Here is a 24561-nt window from a genome sequence, read left to right as displayed (position 1 = left end):
CACTTATCTTTTCATAAAATTAATTCATTCATTATAGCTGAACCCTGGTGTTCCGCCATGAAACTTACCATGTATAGATTTGTAAGGTTTGTATTTATAGAGAGCATTTTTATTGGTGGTAGCCACTTCAGAGGCTAGATTTACAAGCTTTTTGCTATATAGTGTCTGAGACATGTTGAATGGAAGCACAAATGTTGCTTAACTTCTTGTCCCTTGTGATCACATACTTGAAGCATGTAGTTATGACAACTACAAGAAGCAAAACATTAAAGCAGCAAAGAAACACCATCTTTACACTTTAAAAAAAAGAGGAAGGAAATTTCCTTTGAAGTTGAAGAGAAGTGTTTTTGAATTAATGGAGTGTACAGTGATTTTACTAAGTTTTATTTATGAAAATACTCTTTGCATTCATGCCAAAAGGTTTCAGCACAGTCATAAGTAGGATTTATACAAAGAAACACAGCCCAAATTTATGACGTGTTTGCAAATGTAAGAAAAAGTCTAAATTTACAATATTTATAATTTATTGTTAAGTATCTTTCCACCACTATTCCTGGAATGCTGATATTTTATAAACACAAGCATTGGTTTCAAACCTAGACTATCTCAACCTATGCTACTTTTTTAAAAAAGAAATCCTCCAGCATGTTTTCTATGTCTTTTGGGGATTTAATAGGGGGAATAACCCAGGCTGAATACTCCTGCCTTTGGCTTTGGCCCAACCTTCTGACATCAGCAGTCTTGACAGCTGCTTTTGTGGCTTGACTTCCTTCGGGCATTTTCCCCCCTTTTCTTATTTGCTGCGTTTTATACAAATTATTCTGTAGAAAGTGGACACACACACAAACTGTTTTGGAAGTTAATTACTAATTTTGATACCTTTTCAAATATTTTGCTTCCTATACATCTACTAGTAGGGTGTTCTTTAGTGGAATAATGCATTTTTAAAAAGGGCAGAATAATGCATTTTAAAATTAATGCAGTAGTTGTTTTGCAATGACTGTCAAAGATTTTTTATAACAAAAAGACTCACTTTTTTCCTTTTTAAAGTTAACATTTTGTAAGATTTTTATGTCCTTTCCAAAAGTCCTTCCTATTCTGTAGTAGATGATATTAAGATTAAAAAAAGAAGCCGGGCGCGGTGGCTCAAGCCTGTAATCCCAGCACTTTGGGAGGCCGAGGTGGGCGGATCACGAGGTCAGGAGATCGAGACCATCCTGGCTAACACGGTGAAACCCCGTCTCTACTAAAAATACAAAAAACTAGCCGGGCGAGGTGGCGGGCGCCTGTAGTCCCAGCTACTCGGGAGGCTGAGGCAGGAGAGTGGCGTAAACCCAGGAGGCGGAGCTTGCAGCGAGCCGAGATCACGCCACTGCACTCCAGCCTGGGTGACAGAGCAAGACTCCGTCTCAAAATATAGAAAAAAAAAAAAAAAAAGATTAAAAAAAGAACTAAATTTTATGCAGGTAAAAGAAATCACTGGAATCAGGTAATGCTGCCTTCTGTATTCCCTACACAATGTATTGTGTACAAGGATGTTCATTATAGCATTGTTTGGAATAGCAAAGACTACAGACAGCCTAAATGTCCAGGAATAGGGGACTAGTTAAATAAATGTATATCCATTTAATGGAATGCTATATAGAGTTAAAAGAAAATGATACATGTATATGTAATATGTATGTAATATGTAATATGGAAGGTTCTCCAAGGAGTATTGTTAGATGAAAAGGGTAATTTGAGCAAACCAGTGTGTATAGTTTGTTTCTGCGTGTGTGTGTGTGTGTGGCACAACCACACGTGTTTTTATTTGTATATAGAATATTTTTGGAAGGATACATATGAATCTGTTAACAGTGGTAACCATTAACAGTGGTAACCACTGTTGAGGGGGGATATTGGTACGAATGAAAGAGAGAATCTTCTTTGGTACTATTTGAATTTTCACCATGTGCGTGTGTTATTTTTTAATGTTAAAAATTGGTTAAAGTAAACAATGAGATAAATCTATATTGCTGATATGGAGCAATTGCCAAGATAAATGGTTAGGAAGAAAAGCCGGATACACAACAGAACAAATGTTACATTTGTTTAAAAAGAGGAAAAAAATACATATGCCACACACACAGTGACCCTTGTTATATTAGGTACAAAAATTAATAGAACACCCAAGAAATCTCACAATGGTTGCCTCTGGAGCGAAGGATCAAGAGAAGAGAGGATAGATGAATTTTCATTATATGCCTTCTTGTAACATTTGAAGGTTTTGCTCTGGGCATACTTAACTTTTTTTATTTAATAAAGAAGCTTTCCAAAACAGACAAAAAAACCCAGCATGGTAGTAATCTATTTTTCAGTAGAATCATGATTAACAGTTTCTTATCCATTCAAGTTTTTATCTATTTATTTTATTTGTTTATTTATTTATTTTAGTTTTTGAGACAGAATCTCACTCTGTCACCTAGGCTGGAGTGCAGTGGCTTGATCTCGACTCACTCACTGCAGCTTCCATCTCCCGGCATCAAGTGATCCTCTCACTTTGGCCTCCCTAGTAGCTGGGACTACAGGCATGAGCCACCATGCCCAGCTAATTTTTGTATTTTTTTGTACAGACAGGGTCTCACCACGTTACCACGCTGGTATCAAACTTTTGGGATCAAGAGATTTGCCTGCCTCAGTCTGCCAAAGTGCTGGAATTACAGGTGTGAGCCACTGCTCCTGGCCTATTTATTTTGAAATGTTAATTAATGAGCAAGGCCCTAATGGTGGTCAAATAGCATTCTCTGTTGTTTAATGTTTGAGAACGTTGGTATATATAGGTGTTTGAATTTACTCATCATTTAAAAGTGAATTTTTTTTATTTTTTATTTTTATTTTTATTTATTTATTTTAGACAGAGTCTTGCTCTGTCACCCAGGCTGGAGTGCAGTGGCACGATCTCAGTTGACTTCAACCCCCACCTCCCGGGTTCAACCAATTCTTGTGCCTCAACCACCCAAGTAGTTGAGATTACAGGGATGTGCCACCATGCCTTACTGATTTTTGTACTTTTAGTAGAGATGGGGGTTTGCCATGTTGGCCAGGCTGGTCTCTTATTCCTGGCCTCAAGTGAAAAAGTGAATTTAAAAATAAGTTATATGGCCAGGCATGGTGGGTCACATCTGTAATCTCAGCACTTTGGGAAGCCGAGGGAGGCTGACTGCTTGAGCCCAGGAGTTCCAGACCAGCCTGGGCAATATAGAGAGACCCCATCTTTACAGAAGATCCAAAATTAGCCAAGCATGGTGGTGTGCACCTGTGGTCCCAGCTACTTTGGAGGTTGGGGTGGGAGGATCAGTTGAGCCTGAGAGGTCAAGGCTTCAGGGAGCCACAATTGCACCATTGCACTCTGGCCTGGGTGACAGAGTGAGACCCTGTCTCAAAACAAAAATAATAATAATTTTAAATTAGTATTGTATAATACTCACAGTGACTGATAATGAATACCTTTTCTTACCCGATCTTAGTTTTTTTAGAAGTTCACAGAACTTCAGATTTTCGTCTTCATGTAGATGTCAGGGGAAATCAAGTCACTGAAAATTAATGACTGCTTTAAGTTTATTTGATTAGCCCAGGGGACTCTGGTTGAGGAAAAAAACAACTTATAAATGATTTCTCTTAGAAGGTATTATTCCTGGACCAACACAGAAGATCAGGTGAGGAGTATAGTTTCTGAATATAGAATTTTTACATAAGAATTAGTGTTCATCAGGACTTGTGCCTCTAACAAATTTTCATGTTCTAAACACAAAATATTGAGAGAAAAGTGTAGTTCATTTGAATACAAGCTTTTTTGGTTTTTCTGCTTAAAACTTTTTTATGAGTAAGTAGGTTAAGCCTTCAGACTTGAAACCCAGTGAATTTGCTTGATATTTTGAGGCTAAATAATGTAATAGGTGGACCCAATTCTATTAGAAAGCACTTATTTTTCATTTGGCTTCTCATCAACACATACTTCTCTCAGAAACTTGTTTATGAAGATGGCTAAGTATCATTAGCACAGGAAAGGGACTGCTAAGTTATAGGCAAGGGGATTTATATGACATGTAAAATAAAGATTGCAATTTCTGCTGACTCTTGTGAGGCAAATAGTGGGAGAACCAATCTTGTGAACGCTATCGATCCTTGTCAGCTGATGTGAATTTAAGACACATTTGCCATCCTGGAAAAGTTCTTGATCATGATTAATCTCTAAAAGGTATTTTCCTAAACTTAAAAAGTGATACCACTTACCCTTAAGATTTATGCACTTTACTCGTGTTAGTGATACCTCAATTAAAAAGTAATTTTTTAAAATAAAGAGATACTTTTTCATGTGAAACTTTTTTTTCCAAGGAACCAAATATTGAACTGAATTCTTGACAGTGAGAAGTTTTGGCTGTTGATAGTGGTGTTACACACATGTTGTCGAATACGTGAATGAGAATCCTTCTTTGGAATGGGATGTGGCGTGGGGAGGTTGAATCTTGTCACCATTTGCCAGTACAGCTTTAGTGATATTGGAGGTTTATGTTATTGCGAAGAAAACTTACCCTTTCTTCAGTATGTTAAAAGCTGGCTCACATGTTTAGGCCTGCTAATCTTACCCATAAGCCATTCTTTACTATGTATTATTTTATTTTTACTCCTTGGACTTTTGAAAAACACTTCTTATATCTACCTGTAGCCTGTAGAACATGTAGTCTCATTCTTTTTTTTTTTTTTTTTTGAAACGGAGTCTTGCTCTATCACCCAGGCTGGAGTGCAGTAGTGCGGTCTCAGCCTCCTGGGTTTTAGGCAATTCTCTCTGCCTCAGCCTCCTGAGTAGCTGGGATTACAGGCACCCGCCACCACGCCCAGCCAATTTTTGTATTTTTAGTAGAAATGTGGTTTTGCCATGATGGCCAGGCTGGTCTTGAACTCCTGACCTCAGGTGATCCACCCGCCTTGGCCTCCCAAAGTACTGCAGTTATAGGCGTGAGTCACCGCACCCAGCCATCTCATTCTTCTTTAATGGAACATATTAGAATCCAACTAGCCTTATAGTTTCTCTCAAGAAGTTTCTTAAGTAGTGTTGGCTTATCAGTTGGGGCATGATAGACCCTAAAATGCATCAGGATTGTAAATGAGTGCTAAGGTCTACTACAACTTGTTTGGGAGAAAGGAAAGTTGGGACAAGAGAGCAAGATGAACCAATAGTAATAAAATTGCTACATTTATGTGACATTATATATTTTTCAAAGGATTTTTCTGCTCTGAGACTTAAAGCATGTTGGTGCCAGAAAGGAAGCACATTCTTTAACCAAACCAGGTCAATGCTATATTTAAGTATCCAACAGAATCAAACAGAAGGTGCTGGAAAAAATTCAGTATATTTATTTCACTAAGCCTGAGGTGGCTGTTCTAAATTTTGCAAGCATGAAATTCATACCAGAAAGTGATATTTTGAAAGAATTACTACATTACTTGATAACAAATTTCAACTGTGAATTGGGCCACTTCTTTCTTGACCAAATCATTGAACACATTTGGTTTTGTCTGTCAGTTCTACTCTCCATACCTAATGTGACTACTGCTATTATCACTAATAATCATAATTTATAAATTCACTTTACTGAAGTTAAAATACTAATTGATAGCATATACCATAAAGCTAACTCACTGGCTGTCATTCAGTATGCTTTGCCTTTGAGTAATGATCATGATTTATTAAACATGCAGATTTTCAGGCTACATAGTTCAGTGGATTAGAACAAGAGCTTAGTAATCAGACAATTTGGGCTAAAAGCCTGGCCCTGACACTTATAAGTCACTTATATGACTTTGGGTAAATTATTTCATCTTTGTGTCTCAATTTCTTTATCTTCATCTTTGGGTTAATAATACATCTCAGGATTGTTTTGAGGATTAAATGAGATACTCCAAAAGAGCCTTGACCCAGAGCTTGTACCCAGCAGGAGTTTAGCTAGCTATTATATAATTATTTTTGTTATAGCTAACTTTCTCCTATGTGTCAAAAGATACTGAAAATTCAGTTGGATAGCTTTGTAATAAGAATTAAGGACTGAGAATACAGAAAACAAACAAACCAAACAAAACAGAACTATGAGCCAATAATTCCAGATTATGATTGCCTGGTCACCATATGATAAATGCATTCATTTAACAATATATTTATCCATATACTACCAAATATCGAGGTTTATATATTTTGATTTATGTCAAAATCTCATTACTGTTGAAAATATTCCCACTCATCAGGTTCCATTTTAGTACCAGTTGAACGATACCAGTGGTAATGAAATGTGTTAGTGTGAAGCTGGAATGATTGCTGACAGGCTGTAATTTGCTTTATGAAGTGTGGGTTGTCATATATACAATTATCTGGTTTATATTTGTTGCTGCCAGCCCTCCAGTTTGTTAACATCCAGGAGTTATGCCTTTATATGAAACCTAAGAAGGGTTAAAAATCTCAACATTTTCTTAGAGGGTGGGAGAGGAGAAGAAAGGTTCACACAGTGGCTACTTTTTTTCTCTCTCTTGTTTCTTTTTCTTTTCTTTTTTTCTTTTTTTCTTTTTTTTTGACTAGGATGATGCTACACACTACAGCTCACCCTACTGGTCAAAATTGAAAACTGCATTACAAAGGACCATTTTCTTGAGGGAAAAAAGAAAAAAAAAGAACTTTTCAATTAGCTCCCACTGACATTTTCCTGTCCCATCCACCACTGACAGATGTACTTCATTCTGAGAATATCATTAAGCTATGCTGCCCTTTCGGTTGTTGGATTCACAGGTGTTGTTATAGTGATTATACTAAGAGTGTCTAATCAATTTGGCTCCATTTGTGATTATTTAGACTGTGCCACTCTCCTCAAATGTTATCTCTAAAGGTTCTTAAGAAGGTTGTTATTCTTAGCATGATTACATAATTAGCAAACAGTGTCCTAAGCTAAAAACTGTAGTCTTAGGCTCAACTTACTTCTTGTACATTCAAGATCCAGTTGGAGCAACTTTTTAAAAGAATGATAAATGGAAACTTTCTTTACCTGACCTATCATTTGTTCTGTAGACTTAATGACATTCAGTACCACTACACTCACTGCCAGGGCCTTGGGGGGGGAAAGGAATATTTATACACTGAGTTATAGGTAGATGTAGTAAGGGGAAAAAAAGAGAGAGAGAGAGATAGGCAGAAAGTCTGACTGTATAGAACAGAGAAGAATTTGAGACCTTCACTATACATGGATTAATCACAAGAACTAACCACGCAGATCCAAATGGATATTTAGAAATTGGTGAAGCCTCTAGGATGTTCTCTGGAAAATGTAGTACATCTTCTAATGCATGAATATGTGCAAAATGGTATGTAATTTATAATGGAAGTGCTGACAGAATTTTAGTTTTGGTGCAGCAAATGTGCTCTATAATATATTTACATGTGAGTAACATTTCATGTATGGTCACATCTGTACCCAACATATTTATTTAGTTGGTATTAGATTCAATAACTTAGTTGAATGGTTATAATAAGGAACAATAAGCTGCAGTTTTGCTAATCTTACTATAGTTCAGCTTTGGGAGCTGCATTACTATTAAATTGGCCCATGAAAATCTGGCAATATTAATGCTATCAAGCATGAAAACTAACTGAACTTGGATCAGGGAGCCTTATTTATAGCATTTTAGTGAGAATTTATTAGTTTAAAGAGGGAGCTGTATTTCTTACAGGATCTTAAATATTAAATAGAATAGGAAGTCATGTATTCCCTTCCAACAACAACAATAATTTTAAATTAATCTCAATTTCCTTATATAATCCAGAGATACTTGGTGAAGTAATAGCAAACCCTAGTGTTTTTTGTTGTTGTCATTCTTGTTTTTGAGATGGAGTTTCGCTCTTGTTGCCCAGGCTGGAGTGCAATGGCACAATTTCGGCTCACCGCAACCTCTGCCTCTGAGGTTCAAGCGATTCTCCTGCCTCAGCCTCCCGAGCAGCTGGGATTACAGGCATGTGCCACCACTCCCAGCTAATTTTTTGTATTTTTAGTAGAGACAGGGTTTTCCATGTTGGTCAGGCTGGTCTCAAACCCTGAACTCAGGTGATCTGCCTGCCTCGGCCTCCCAAAGTGCTAGGATTACAGGCATGAGCCACGATGCCCGGCTGCAAACCCTAGTTTTTAACCATGCCATATAAACAGTTGGTTGCAAATATGAGTAGAGTCTTTATAATATAGCTCACAATTAATTTGAAGAGAAATAAAAGATGATGACGTAGACTAACATAAAAAATCGAGCCTTTACATATTGAATAAGCAAACTTATATGTTTTCTCTGTTATTTGTTATTTTCTCACTTTTTTTAATGCTTAAACCATTTTCTGTCTTTTTTCATTTCTTTCTCATTTATCTGGTAAAATTGTCATTATGGCCTGTTTTTGTCTCAAAATAGTACCTGCAAATTCAGGACTAAACGGATTTGCTGTGAACTAAAATAGTTACAAGGGGAACATCATCATGGTTCATTTTTCTCCCTGTTTTATTTGGAATTGAATTAGTAAATGAAAGTTTTAGCAGTTTAATTCACTTCTCCATAAAGTTTATGGAGCAGCAACAGCTGGTTGAATCTGTGGCAGAAAAAGCCAACTTCTAGTGGCCAAGCCTATTGTTTCAGAATTAAGGGGGAAAGCTCATTAACTGTTAATGAAAACACAGGGAATAAAAACAAATAGCACAGAAACCCTAGGAAATAATTACCTTACACCTGACACAAAGCTGCTTTATCTTTCTGTTCCAACCCTCAGAAATTCCCAACTTATCACTCTGTGGAGCATGAATGAAATTGAGTTTGACTCTCAGAAAAAAAGAAGAGAGAAATCATCCCACTTATGGGCCCCTCAGCACATACTTGGTGGAGGACCTGCCATTGAATATACCAAGGAGTGTATCTAACGCCCGATTCTTATGACACTTAGGCTACAGGAGCAAATTACCTGCTAATAGCAGGTGAACCCTTGATATAGTTCCACCAGATCTTGTTTAGAAATACAAAGAGAAAGGACTGAAGGTAATGGATGTGATTAATGGAGATATGGTGTGTTAAAATATATATCTGTATAGAAATATATTGATTCTGCTGGAGTTGCAGAGGGAAAGTGTGTCTCCAGTGGCAAAGGGTCTTGCTTGTGAGAAAGCCACTCTAAGCAGATGGAGTTCTAAGCCCTAATTGTAGAGCTGCTGAGTGGAAATATCTGTCACTATAGTTTGTGATCATTTATGTCTGATCCCACTGGACTACAGCTGTGGCCATTTGGAACTGCAATTGTCAGAGCTATAGACAAATCCAGAGAACACGTACGGTTATGTTTTAAAGAAAAATGATGTTCTTAAACTTAAACAAATCCAAAATGACCACAGTAATTGCTGTTCTATAAAACTTTTCACCCATGCATCCTCAGTAGTTGTACTCATTTCAGTTACACGGGAGTGTCTATTTATATGGTGCTATCGCCTTGTTTCTGTGTGTGCCCAAGGGAACTGGGTCACTTAATATGACACTAAGAACACTTATAACAACATCTCCATCATCAGGAACTAATTGCACTTGAGTGTAAAGCTTATTTCTAAATGGTCCCACACCACAACCATTTGTACTACTGACCTAGGCTCTGTTTTGCTGCATTGAGTTGTATATCTTTGTCGGTGGGTACTTTACAGAGGAGCTGTCTCGTGTTTGACACCAGGAGTGGCTGTTGAAAGCACACCTTGGGTGACTATACTCAGAAACCATAGGAATCATGTGGAAGTGACTTTTCCATCTGAAGTTAGGAAAGCAAGTGCCAAACCCAGGCAGGTGTTTTGGGTAAGACTTTAAAAACTGAGGCTGTGAAGGCAATGTGATACCCTGGATTGGATCCTAAAACAGAAAAAGGACATTAATGGAAAACTTGTGAAATCCAAATAGAGTCTGTAGTTTAGTTAATAGTAATATACCAATGTTAATGTATTGGTTTTGGCAGATAGACCTCAATTATGTAAGAAGTTGACATTGGGGGAAACTGGGTGAAGGGTGTGTAGGAACTCTGTACTATCTTTGCAACACTTACATAAATCTAAAATTATTCCAAAATAAAAAGTTCACTTAAAAAAAAAAAAAAAAGCCCTTCCTGATATGCATGTTTTTTAAAAAAGCTTAGAATGAGAGTATGTACTTTTTTCCTTTTTTCTTTTCTTTTCTTTTCTTTTTTTTTTTTTTAGAGACAGGGCTCACTCTGTTGTCTAGGTTGGAGTGCAGTGGCATAGTCATGGCTCACTGCAGCTTTTACCTCCTTGGCTCAAACAATCCCCCTGTCTCAGCCTCTCAAGTAGCTGGGACCACAGGCACAAGTCACCATGCCTGGCTAATTTTTCTACTTTTTGTAGAGACAGAGTTTCATCATGTTGTCCAGGCTGGTCTCGAACTCCTAGGCTCAAGTCATCCACCTATCTTGGCCTCCCAAAGTGCTGGGATTACAGGCATGAGCCACTGGCTTGGCTAGGTTATTTTTCTTTAATGGTAGATTTGCCACATTTTTGAACTAAGCAGAAAACTAGTTTATAAATAATGTTTATAAATAATGTTCAGTATATCCTACAAAAGTTAAATTTTGCTTGACAATGCCAGTACTTTTTTTTATTTTTAAGGATTTTTTATTTGGCTTAAAATAAAAATTCTGTTTAACCTTGCAGCTCACTTTCAGGTTACTAGCCAGGCAGTCCATTTAGATTGTGTTGGTAATATAATTTTAGTGGACTTCCAATGATGTAAAATTTGAGCATTTTAATCCTCAGTCCAGTATTTGAGAATTTTTCTGGTTATTATGGAAATTACACAGTAATGCTGTAAGCATAGCTATAAACTTTGTATCCTGATAAGTAAACTAATAAAGGAGAGTAACTCTTCTGGCTTTGGCCAATGACTATTGTGTGAGTTTTCTACAATTTTTATTTATCTTTTCCATAATAAACTTTATAGTTTATTTCTAAAGTCCTGTATTTGTAGGTGTTCAACTCAGTTATGGACATCTACCTACCATACAGCATTTGAAGAAGAGCCTAGATATGATCATCTAATTTATGGAAAGAGAAGGCTACAGCCATTCTCTTTTTATCATTTTATAACCTCCCTAGTTTTCTAGTTTCATTGTAGGAAATAAACCTTTAAAGTGAGGCAATACAGATTCTATGTAGGTTGTTTGGTTTCACAGCTCCCTAGTTGAAATCCAAGGCCAAAACTCTACCATATTTACTGAGATTAGCATTGGTGATTTCCTTTGGAAATTAGTATTTGAGATAATATTAAATTCAGTTGAAAATCCTATTTTCATGTTTGTGAAATGAAATAAGCAGCTGTCGGTGTCCTTTTATCAGCAGACTGTACCTCTATTTGGGGGATTTTAAGGAAAGCCATTTGCAATACAGAGCCTTTTCTTCCGGTTTCTGAATGAGCTAACATCTTCTGTCTGAACCTTTTAAAGTATCAAAATAACATTGGCCATTTCTACAGAATACAATCCAATGTATATTGAAAACACACAAAAGAGATTAGCATTAATTGCATAATTCAGTATTGTATATACACTACCTTTTATCAAAGCCATTTTACAGAACAAATATTACCTTCTTAGGGCTTTTAGAATTCCTAAGAGGTCGGTTGCCTAGGCTGTAAACTAGAATTACAAAGAAAAACTTTGTTAATGTTACAGAACAAATAGGAATACACTCCAGAAAAGTCTAGGTTCTCTCTATTTTTATAATACTTCTCTTACTTTTCAGAGAAAGACTATTGACCTTGCTATATTATATCACATATAGAAGGTTAAACCTTTGGGTCAGTCCTATTTCACTTGAAATAGAGTCATGCAGGGTAAAGGTTGTAATTATTGGGAACACAGTATATATTAATATAAATTTAATTTTTTTCTTTTTTTAGATGGAGTCTTGCTCTTGTCACCCAGGCTGGAGTGCAATGGTGCAATCTCGGCTCACTGCAACCTCCACCTCCCGGGTTCAAGCGATTCTCCTGTCCTAGCCTCCTGAGTAGCTGGGATTACAGGCGCCCACCACCACGCCCTGCTAATTTTTGAGAAAAGGAGATGGGGTTTCACCATATTGGCCAGGCTGATCTTGAACTCCTGACCTCAGGTGATCCACCTGCCTGGGCCTCCCAAAGTGCTGGGATTACAGGCATAACCCACCATGCCTGGCTGAATATAAATTTATATAGCTATGTTTTTATTTTAAGTATGATAGATAAATTTCTTTCTGGTGGCAAGAGGTATTTCCACTCTAAGCTAACAGTTCCTAAGTTTTAGTGACAGAGTTACTTGAGTGGAAAGTTTTTCATCCAGGTAAGTTGGTTCTTGAACTTATTTAACTGTTTCCCATATGTTAATGGATAGTGGCATGTTCATCATCTAGTAAAAGATAATCTCTTTTTTTTTATGATCATACATAGATCTCTTCCAGTACCATACATAGATCCTTTTATAAGGATGTATCCTTTCATAAGGATGTCCAAAAGTTGACCTTATTTTCTCTCTTTTTTGTCCCTCAGGAGGAGACCTTGGACAGGACAGCTCTGATGATAATCACAGTGGGACTCTTGGCCTGTCCCTCACATCCGATGCACACTTTTTGTCAGATTATCAGGACGAGGGTGAGTGTTATCCTTCTGGATTTTGGGTGATTACCATACTTTATTATCTTTTGTCCTGACATCTTTGCTTTTTGTCATTTTGTATCCAGCAGCCTTTGGTGGGTTTTCTTTACTGGTAATCACTAGTTTGCAAAGAACAACTATTTGTTTCATTGTGGTGCTGATCCTCCTTGGTAATTCAATACTTCTGAAGTTAATGTATTTAGGGAGACACTAATTCCATATTGGAACAGGAAGACATCATTATTGATCTTTTTATAAAAACTGTAGCTCAAAAGCTAAGAGGGCATTTTAAGATTTCAGGGCCTAGTTTATACCATTCTTTTGGATTTTTTAGCTTTACTGATTTACATGAGAATTGAAGCTTTTATTTAATGATTATTGGATTATTAGTTTTCTGTGGATCATTTGAGACCCTTGAGCTCATCATATTATATTAAGATACTATCTCACCTGTGCTTCTCACATACCCCTGACTATACTGGAGTTGCTCAAGTGGAAGGGAAAGCCACAAGAACCACAGTGTGAATCTTCCTGGAGCATCAATTTTACTTGAATATTTGGGAATGAGAGGAGTTAAATAATTCAGTTGTTAGAAACATTATTTTTTATATTCAAAATTCCATAGTATGTAACAGAGTGAAATGCAAAATATATATGAATTTTTAAGATAAGACATAAAATATAAATATTTTGGCCTGATAGCTGCCAGTTTCTGGCTCAGGCCTAGATTTCCTAAGTGTGGGGATCCGCTGTGCCTCTGCCAGCATGTGGCCACCTGAGCAGAAGGTTTCATCATCACGGATGCACATGGTTTTCTTATCAGAGTCTCTCTCATGCCTTCCCAGTAGGGTTAAAAAGGTAGAGGTGCTACTAAACCGAACATTAAATTGGAAACACATTATTCACTTAGGGAGTGGGAATAAAGTTGGTAAATTTTTCCTTACTTTTCTTTGTTAGTCTGTAATCTTTCCATTTCTTTTTATTTTGATCTCAAGAGCTTATAATTTCTGTTTTACTCTCTTTTTACTTTATCCATTGATTGTTATTTCATTTAGCCCTTTTGAGGATTCATGTTTTTTTCCCTTCCATTGACTCGATAACCTCCACATGAGAACTGCGGGTTGAATCACACAGAAACATTTTATTTTGCTTGGGCTTTGTATAATAGCACAATTAGTAATACCTAAGTTTTAAAATGGGGTTTGTAATATAGAATCTGTGTATTGATTCAGGTATTACACTAAAAACATTGTTTGGACTAAAAGTTTAATAATTATATTGGTAGCTGATTAATAATTGTAGAAAATTAACAGTGCAAAACAGGAAGAAATCAACCTTTCATTTGTTTTTGATTAATCTAATGCTTGACAGAATTAGAACAATAGTGCCTCATTAATCCTTAGGTCACTTATTTGGTATTTCCAACTTTCCCAAACACAGCTGAGAACACAATAAGTAATCCAGAAAGGCCTCTAAGTGGAAATAGATGTGACTTATGTACCTTGCTCTTCGAAGAGCCCCTGAGGCCCTTTGCTGAGGAATCTTCTTACACATTTCTAACCAATACAGTGTTTTGGTTTCTCAGCCCACAGTAGAGCTTCAAATTAGAAGAAGGGGTACTATAAAGGCATCAATTAACAAATAAGATTAAGGTAAGAAACCGAAGAACAAAACTTTATATAGATAACAAAATCTATAAAGAAAATTTATATAAGAATAATTTTTTTAAATAGCAGTTTGGGGTCATTTTCTATGATATAGAAAAAGTGCATGCTCACCCAAGTGCTCAGTACCTTAATACATTAAAATTTTTTTAGCTAGCATTTATTGAGCACTTACTATTTGTCTCGCATCATCTGTATGGTAAGCACTCTGCATATGTCGTCATTTGATCCTCAAGACTGCCCTAAAATGTAGTTATTAGGATTATGCTTATTCTACAGACAAGGAAACAGACTCAAGGAAGTTAACTTATCTAAAATCACACAGCTAGTAAGCAGTAGTGCCAGAATTTCCGCCTACATAGTCTGGTACTAAAACTTCTGCTCTTAACCACTCTACTGTCCTTACCACTATCCTTATCTGAGATATCCAAAAAAATAGATTCATACTCCAAACATTTTGGCTGAGATCATACAGTTACAAATACTATGCTTAAAAATATTTTCATTAAAATAGTTGAAATTTAGGAAAAACATTTGCGTTGAAAGAGGTAAATCTGGAAAACTCCAAAGTGGAAAACTTTGTTCCATAACAGTTCCTCACAAGAGAGGAGTTAATTATATTAGTAATATTAAATTCTTAATAAATCTTTGTTTTTAGTTTTGTGCATAAAATTAAAAGAATTCCCAAAGTGACATAGTCAATGGTAGAGGTAGGAATAGACCTATTTATGTGTTAAAAACTTGATTATAAGATGATGTGATACTGTTTAAATATGAGTTTCTGCAAAGCGTTGAATCTAGTACAGTGCCTGAGTGCCTAATGCACAACAGACACAATAAATGTTCATTTTCATCCCTGAAAATTAAAGATACATATATTTCCCGTGAAATTAAAGAGAAAGTTATAAAGGTTCAAAATTTTGAGCAATGTCTATATCCTATTTAATTAGATCTTACCATGATAAAGAATGGTAACACTTGATATGCTACTTACTCATTTTTTAAAACAAATATTTATTTAAAGATTCCTAGATAACACCAAGACACTGTGTTAAGCTGCAGGTGAAAAATGCAGTGAGAAAGCAGATACCGTCCCTGCCCTCATGGAGCTTGCTATCTCATTGGGAAAACTATTAATAAATAGACAAATAAACAAATATAAAGTTAGTGTCTTTATAGATAGCTAAGTCAATTATTTATGAAGAAAAGATATTCATCTTTATTTTTTATTTTTTATTGTTATTTTTTGAGACAGAGTTTTGCTCTGTCACCCAGGTTAGAGTGCAGTGGCAGGATCTCGGCTCACTGCAAACTCCACCTCCCGGGTTCACGCCATTCTCCTGCCTCAGCCTCCCGAATAGCTGGGACTACAGGCGTCCACCACCATGCCCAGCTAATTTTTTTGTATTTTTAGTAGAGACGGGGTTTCACCATGTTAGCCAGGATGGTCTCAATCTCCTGACCTCGTGATCCACCCTCCTTGGCCTCCCAGGTATTCCTCTTTAACATTCTTTGTAATGACAGTTATTTTAGCCTTTTGGAATTTTCTCTTCATTAGAAAATGTGAAAATATTTCAGATATTTTGTCTTCCACTGTCAGCTAGAATAGTATCCTAGACTTGCCATTATAAAAGAATACACAGTCTGGCCCATCCACCCATAACTTTAGTGATGAGGGGCAATAACCATGGTATGTATTGTGTTTAGGTCATGACTTTGTGAAAACTACAAAGAGTTCTAGAAGAATGTAGAAACCTGGCCAGGTACACAGCAAAAAATGAAAACCAAGGTTACAGGCTAACCCATGCATAAAAATGAGAACATGTTGCCACCTAATTACAATTCTTTCTCCTTTTCCTTTGTAAATGCTCATAATTTGAAGGCAGAGAGAGACACCCACAAGAGCACAGCCCCACCATCGGGAACAAAAACTTGCTAACGAGTAATAACCTTTAGATTTCTAAACTGAAAGCATAGTTTTTACCATATGGAAGGAAAAAAATATAGTAGGAAACATTGACCACAGTACTTAGTACAAGAGCCAGGCAGCTACAAAGCTCGAGATCTGATTGTTTTCAGTGTCCAAAATACACAGTGGATTTTAATGTATTTATAAACTTACTTTGTTAGTATAATGAAGAATCCCTGTGTACATACATTATTTTAAAAAGTGGATTGGGGAAAGTGATCATTCTATAAGCAGGGTATAGTGACTCCTTCTGGAAGAAAGAGAAAAAATAAAATTATTTTAGAAGAAACCTAAAATCTATGATAATATATTGTTTGTTATATATGATTACATTCTAATTAATGGGGTGAATGGATATTGAACAATTAAATCTGGATAGAAGTGAGAATATTTTAGAGCTTCTTTGTGCATCAGGATGTTGAATGTTAGAGAAATTCTTATTCTTCAGCCAAATGAGAAACAACTGGAAAAGGAAAGACCTGTAACTATCATTGGAAGAGTAGTAATGAATAACTGAAGAGCCTGTTGTTGATTGATTTTATTATATACTTGTTGATTTAAAAGAAATTGCAAACATGTTAAAGTACCAATAGTAGCTATTTTCAACTCCATGCCATTTCTGAAAAGTACATTTAAAAATATAGAGAATATTCTGAAAATAAAAATAACCAATTTTTTACAGTGCTATTTTTAGCACTTTTAAGACATTTCTCTGTTTTCATTTTAGTTCTAAAATACAAGTGAATTTTGGATTTAAGATTATGACTAATAATAGACTAGCTTTTGTTGATAATTGTGGGTTTTCTTTTTATAATAGTGGGGAGAAGACATTAGATATGAATGTATTTTAAACAAAACTATTTTAGTATTCTGAAATTAAAATGAAGGTTTAATTTATTGATTATATTATTGTAGCTGGAGTTCAAGTTTGTCTTAAATTTCATGGTGCCAAAGTTAGTATCATGAAATCTGGGAGTTGGAAGGGATGATAAAGTCATCTAGTAATAGGAACCATTTATTGAGTGTTTACTATGCTTTACTAAGTGCTTTCCATGGGTTATCTCATTTAATTCTCAATCTGGCTCAAAGAGGAAGACATTATTACCCATTTTACAGGTAAAGTAATCAGGCTTAGAGGAATTAATTGACTTAACCAAGGATGGCACATCTAACCCATATGAGGGACTAGAGTTCCAACAGATTTCAAAGCCGTTGTTTTTGAAGAGTTCTGCTGAGGTAGATGTTTGTCCTCTGTAGACATCTACTCTTACGAACTTTCCAACTCATTTTCCTTATTGCTTTTTTCACTGAATATAATGTTGATTTTTAAAATAAATGTATTCACAACTAAAAATTATCCTCTAAATGCTTTTACTGTATCCCACCAAACTTCATTCATAATTATTCTAAGTGTTTTATCATTTCCTTTATGATATCCTTTTTAACTTATGTGTTATTTAGAAGCATTTTTTGTGTTTTTGTTCTATTTTTATTTTAGTTTGTTTTGTTACAGTTTCAAGAATTTTAAAACCTACTCTTTTATTAGTGACTTCTGATTTTATTACATTATAATCTAAGAGCACAGTGTATATTATTTTGATTCTTTGGACTTTGTTGAGACTTCCTTTGTAGCTGTAATGATCAGGTTTTGCTTATGTGCTATGTGTGCTCTGGAAATATTTATTGATTTCACTCTTATTCTTTTTATTTTTATAAATAATACTCTTTAAGTATTTTATATTCCTAGATTTTTTTTTCTCTCTTGAGAGGACTGTGTAAAATCTCCAATTACAATTGTAGATGTATTCGTTTTTTTCCATGTTTTGTTTTGTTTTGTTTTCAGGGTCATATTATTAGGTACTTATAAAGAGCTCTAATTGATTAAAAAGACCCCCTCTTAATGAACTGAAATCCTATTCCTAGAACTTCCACTAATTTAGTTTCGCCTCTAAACCTATGAGAGCACCCCCAATAGGCTTTATTTTATTTATTTATTTGTTTATTTATTTGTTTATTTATTTATTTGAGACAGAGTCTAGCTCTGTTGCCCAGGCTGGAGTGCAGTGGCATGACCTTGGCTTACTGCAATCTCCACCTCCTGGGTTCAAGTGATTCTCCTGCCTCAGCCTCCTAAGCAGCTGGGACTACAGGTGCCCACCACCATGCCCAGCTAATTTTTTGCTTTTTTTTTTTTTGAGATGGAGTCTCACTGTGTCACCCAGGCTAGAGTGCAGTGGCGTGATCTTGGCCCACTGCAACCTCCATCTCCCAGATTCAAGTGATTCTCTTGCCTCAGCCTCCTGAGTAGCTGGGATTACAGGCACCCACCACATGCCTGGCTAATTTTTGTATTTTTAGTAAAGACAGGGTTTCACCATGTTGGTCAGGCTGGTCTTAAACTCCTGACCTCGTGATCCACCCACCTTGGCCTCCCAAAGTGCAAGGATTACAGGCGTGGGCCACCGCGCCCGGCCACTGATAGACTTTATATTTAGTAAGTATAAAAAATGTTTGTAAGCCAGTTTGAGATCCCTATTGTTGTGAGTCAGGGGTAAGGCCTGATTTTAGTGTATAAATTATATTGTTTCACAGAGTAAATAACCTGAGCTTCTTACAGTGTTTACTGAGGTATGTGAATTAATGATGCAGGGATTAGAGGTAAATGACCTCATTGATCAGGATAAGTCTTAGATGGAATCTTGCTGGCAACTTTGGAGTAAAATGTACGTAATTCAGGGCTGCTTTACTTGGAGTGTTAGAAACCCATGTAGGTTCAGTCACTGGGTACCCTAGCACCAATAATACATAGTATTCTAGCACCAATAGGACCCTAGTAGATTGAAAAAATTAATGGCTTAAAAACAGCAAGCCATTTGCTTCCTTCTCACTGATGGGGTTCGGCTTGTTAACTTTCTTCGTGTGTATTTTTTTAAAACTATGTAAGCTATGCGAACATATTTGGAGTTTTTAGTTCCTTTTTATTCTATGATATGAAGATAATGAAAATGATTCAATATAGTCTCTTTCCATAAATAAGTCTGTAAATAAACATATGTGCATACATACATATATTCAAGCAAGCATTTTTCTCATTTTCTTTTTATTCTTCAGACAACTGCTTTGATCTTTGTTGTTAGCTAGAAGGTGTATTTTTCTTTAATAAAGGCACATGGCTCCTGTCAAAGCTAATGGAAGTTATGTATGTGTGTTTAGAGGCACATACTGTGGAAGAACATAAAAACTTATATCCATGTTTGTGTTTTTGGAGCCAAAGAATGAATTCAACGGTAGAACACACACTTTCATGAACCTGGCGGATTTCTGAACAAGTTTGTGTTGGCTTTAGGTGAGTCCATCAGATTTCAGATCATTGGGAGAAATTAAGGACTCGGTGTTGAGTTTACTGTGATAAGGGTAAGTAAACTGTCACTCAGGATCATAGTGGCTTCCTTCATGAAGATAAATGTCTTATTAGATCTAAGACATCATGTCGTTTATATAGTCTGGTATAAATCACAGATGAAGATGACAAACTGGGCTTCCAAGTTGACAGTAATTTATATTACTTAAACAAATGGTTACCAAGGATTATACATGTTTTTGTGAAGAATTAAAAAACAATAACAATTATCTGTCTATGAATGACCCATTTTTCATTTTCAGCCCAGCATGTTGGGCTGTTGTCGTGTGTTTAAACTCTGACTTTTCATCCAGTACCCAGTAAAGTGCTCTCACATGTGTTGATAGCTGGACATCTTCCATAATGCTTCTTTCACTAAAACAAACTCCTTGCGAATTTAACCCATATATTTGGGTTAAATTCTATGTAAAATCATGGAATTTAAGAGCTGGAAGAGACTTGGCAATCACCTAATCTACTCTCTGTTTTAACAAAGAGAAAACTAAATTTTAAAGATGCTAAGTCATCAGGCGTGGTGGCTCACGCCTGTAATCCCAGAACTTTGAGAGGCCAAGGTGAGTGGATCACTTGAGGTCAGGAGTTTGAGACCAGCCTGGCCAACATGATGAAACTCCATCTCTACGAAAAATATTTAAAAATTAGCTTGGCATGGTGGCAGGTGCCTGTAATCCCAGCTACTCGGGAGGCTGAGGCAGGAAAATTGCTTGAACCTGGGAGGCAGAGGTTGCAATGAGCCAAGATTGCACCACTGCACTCCAGCCTGGGCGACAAGAGTGAAACTCCATCTGAAAAGAGAGAGAGAGAGAGAGAGAGAGAGAGAAACCAAGTGAAGAAAGAAGGAAGGAAGGAAGGGAGGAAGAAAGGAAGGAAGGAAGATATTAAGTGTCTCCATCCTACAACCAGCAAATGATAGAGCCAGTATCATACCCAAGACCACCTCTCTAAGAATGACCTCTCCTGGCCTACACTGCATGCATTCCCTCACCTGCATGATCTCAGTATGCTTTTCAATGCTGCCTCCACAGAGCTTTGTAGAAGGCCTGATCCTGGCTCCTAGGTGATTTCTTGCAAGTTTCAGTCAAGTTCCTCAGACACATGTGTCTCTGTTGCCTATATACATTCTTATTATTTTCCTAGGATGATTTGGGAGTGGTATAGTTTATAAAGAATTTCAAAAAGGCTCCATAAATGCCAACAATTGTAGTTATGAATAACATGCATTAAGCCCCTGAATTGATTTGATATAAAACTAATTAATTATCTTTTTTGGCCTTTTTGTCCATGTTATAGATTTTAATATACTACTAATGAAGAGTTAGTTATTGAATACCAATATTGAATGTCCTTATTCAATCATGGGTTTGGATGCTGTGTAAAGGATACAAAAAAAGAATAATATGTGATTCCTTAGTGAGCAAATAATCTAGTTGAAGAGAGACGATTCGGGTACCTTCACAACTAAGCATATGGTACATAATCCAGTGTTGATGACTGGGGACAGAGTTTGCAGAAAAACCTAATTGGTTGGACTTGCAGTAGTTTGGAAGAAAGTTAAAATAATATTTGACCCAGGTTTTTGCCAAAGTGTTTTTAGAAATCTTTTCCAGAGCGGAGTATGAGCAAAAGTCCATTCTTTGAAAGGTCAAACATTTATTGAGTTTCTACTCAGTAAATGGCAAAATAACAGTGACCATTTTTAAGTGCAAATAGTTGATTTTTAAATGAGTGACTTGACAGAAGAGAGTAAGCTTTTTCATCATGCCTTGAATATTCTTTGTTTCTCTCCAAATTCTAAACTAGTCAACAAATTTAATGGTAATGTGAAAGTTCTAGTATATGATTATCAAAGATCTTTTATATATCTATCTGATTGATATAGAAATCAGTCAGAGGTGGGGAGGGATTATATATCTTTGGATGTTGATTAGAAAATCTTATACAACATATTTTGTTACCTTGTTCTTAGAATCTGTACTGCATTATAATAAATGTAGCATTTGCTTTATAGATGAACATTGAATGACCCCAAGTTTGGCTATCTTTCCTAAGACAATCAACACTAAAGTTCTAGAGGTCTGAATTCTGAGGTATAATTTTAACCACCAGACTGTCCTTCCTCAAGCTCCAAAGTCACTGACGATTTTTACCTCAAAATCTCATATTCACTTTAATCAGAAAGAATTTCATTTAAGCATAAAATAACTCCTTTGGGCCAAGTATGTTTGTGTTTATACTTAATATATATATTCAACTCTTCCTGCTTTGATCGTTTTTGTTTTTCTACTAGTCATAATTTCTTTTGGTCTAACATAGAAGTCTGACTTTTCAAGTAAAAAAGAAATGTTAATAACACTGTTTAATACAATGCTGAACCACGTCTTAATCTGGAATATTATGGTGTACTAGGGAAAGATTGTTGAATTCACAAACTATATTACACTTCTGCTCTAGGCTGCCTTTCTAACTTTGAGTGACAGCCTTTTTTATGTTGGGCCCTAAGTAGCTTAAGTCCAGGTATACCGGTCTAGCAGGAAAGAAAGATTATATGGAATGGATTCTCTGGCTTGTAAAAGTTTGGGATTTAGAGGGGAATTGTTCCTTTATGGGAAGTTTTCACTTATAGAAGCCTTTTCAAATTTGCTGACCCATTTTGTTAAAATATAGCTTATATGGTATAGTATATTTTCACAGAATACTCTGAAAGATAGACATTGTTATCTTGGTTAATTTTATTATTATGTTGTCTCATTATAATACCCCAGATTTTATTTTAATCAATAAAACATAGGGTTAACTAGACTTACTAGCTCTTCTCTCTACAAGTGATCATTATCATCAGTGAAAGACATTTGTGAATGCCCAAGAATATAGTTGAACCTAGAGATTGTCAGAGCTTAGGGAAAATAATTACTTTGAGTTATCTAATCTAGCCCTTCTAATGAATTCACATCATTCTTACTAATATCTCATTTAATTAATTATCAAATATAGTTATTATGCTTTGGGTCCTCCCTTTGCTGGACATCTTTCCTGTCCAACTATTATTCCTAATTTATTCTTCATGTCTAACCTAAACTTTTCCTTCCTTAGTTTCAGGCTATTGCTCTTTTCTATACCATCTTCTGAGACTGAATAATTCCCCTAATTCATTTCTATTGTTACCTTTAGAAAGTATTAAAGACTGAACATTTATCCCCAGAGTCTTCACTTTTCCAAACTACATAAATTTCAGTTCTCTTAATCCTTACCTCACTCTGCCCCTGTCATACTTCCAGTGCTTAGGTATTTTATCACACTGCTTGATATTTTCCATTCCAAGGGGATCACCTAACGAAGAGAGCTGCCCTGTGGGGAGGGGAGTGCTCAAGAGTAAAATCTCATATAAACCACTAGAAGATGCCTAAGTGTTTATTTGATGTTGGTATTGGTGATCATCTGGAGAGCACACCAGTGTAGTGCTTGCTTTGGCATATGTTGGGATATATGTGTATTTTAATGCTTTAATGTATTATGGCCTGTTGTAATTCAATGTCTATAAAGTAGCAGTTAAGAGGGTTTTATAGACCTTGGAAGAGATCAGAATTCTCTAGCTCCCTCTCGTGGTAAAAGGAAATACTACTTTTGGGCTTTTCTGGATTTTTGTTTTGTTTTGCTTTAGTGAAGAGGAAAGCTAAGATATATAAGTTCTCAACATGTGAGCTTACGTAGTGAATTCAAAAATTAAAACTGTTATATGTGTGTGTGCGTACACATACACATACTCAGATATGAGAAATTCCTGTTCTTAATTCCTTAAAGCCTCAAAATATTACTTTCTTACAATCATTTCATATATTCTTATTATTACACAAGTTAAAGGGAGGATAAATAAAACTATAATCTTGAGGGTTTGTATTCCTAAACAGATAAAGGAAGTGGGTTAAATGTGAATTTTAAACCAAATTTACATGTATTTTTTTCCTTTGCCAATTACAAATGGATGTGGTTAGCATTTCTAATGTATTTAATCAGATCTTCTGTGTCTCCTACAACATATTAATTTTACAGCTTATTGTTGTAGCATTCCTTCTATGGTAGACACATTTCAGATATTGAAGTTCTAAGTAAGTGGCAAATAGCTGAAGAAGACACTGAACTGGTGTGCAAATGTCTTCTTGTGAATTGCCTATGGAATAAATTTTTACAAAAAATTATGTTTGTTTTCTAGAAGACTACTAAAAGTAACCCTTCTGCCTTGAAATAGTTGATCTCTAGACAAGAACCAATGAAAAGTTGCTATTAATATGTCTTAGATGGCAATGCAGAAAGTGATTAAAATTAGACACTATCCCTAAGTTTGTTTCATTTTGTTTTAGGCTATTCAGAAACTTGAGTAATGGTTAAGGTAGACTGTTTTATGCTCAAATCACATTCTGATGAAAATATGGGGTCCTATTTAGTTATTCTGGGAACTCTAGGAATAAATTTGAGACCATGCTTTTTAATATTAAATATTGCCCTTTTTTTCCCAAAAGGGAGTGCTGAATATTATACTAATTGAGGAATTGTAAGAGAAGAATGATATAGACATACCACAACAAAATGAAAACAGGTCGGTCACAGGTGAAATAAGTGAGAATACACAATAACCAAATATCAATTAGGAAGCTCGTAATTTTGATTAATTTTTCTTCTTTCTCCCCTACTTTAAGAGATTATAATTATTTTTAAAAAATAAGGAAATCAATTTACTTTTATTAAACTATGTGCTTCTCCCTTAAGATATGTTAATACGATTTTAATCTTAGCTA

At 35.7% G+C, this 24561-nt stretch overlaps 1 protein-coding gene across 2 annotated transcripts in view; it reads left to right on the top strand.

Annotated features, from left to right (window-relative positions):
- Nucleotides 1-24561, top strand: part of SKAP1 (src kinase associated phosphoprotein 1) — a 304294-nt gene that overhangs the window by 72229 nt on the left and 207504 nt on the right. For both annotated transcript variants that reach the window (XM_011959872.1, XM_011959871.1), the window contains exon 4: nucleotides 12613-12714. In XM_011959872.1, the coding sequence (XP_011815262.1) occupies nucleotides 12613-12714 (102 nt within the window). The remainder of the gene's footprint in view (nucleotides 1-12612; nucleotides 12715-24561) is intronic.

The sequence above is a fragment of the Colobus angolensis genome, unplaced genomic scaffold, assembly GCF_000951035.1.
Source record: "Colobus angolensis palliatus isolate OR3802 unplaced genomic scaffold, Cang.pa_1.0 Scaffold50, whole genome shotgun sequence".
NCBI classification, from domain to species: domain Eukaryota; kingdom Metazoa; phylum Chordata; class Mammalia; order Primates; family Cercopithecidae; genus Colobus; species Colobus angolensis.
The sequence above is the reverse complement of the archived record's forward strand: the minus strand, read 5'-3'. Positions and strand labels throughout refer to the sequence as shown.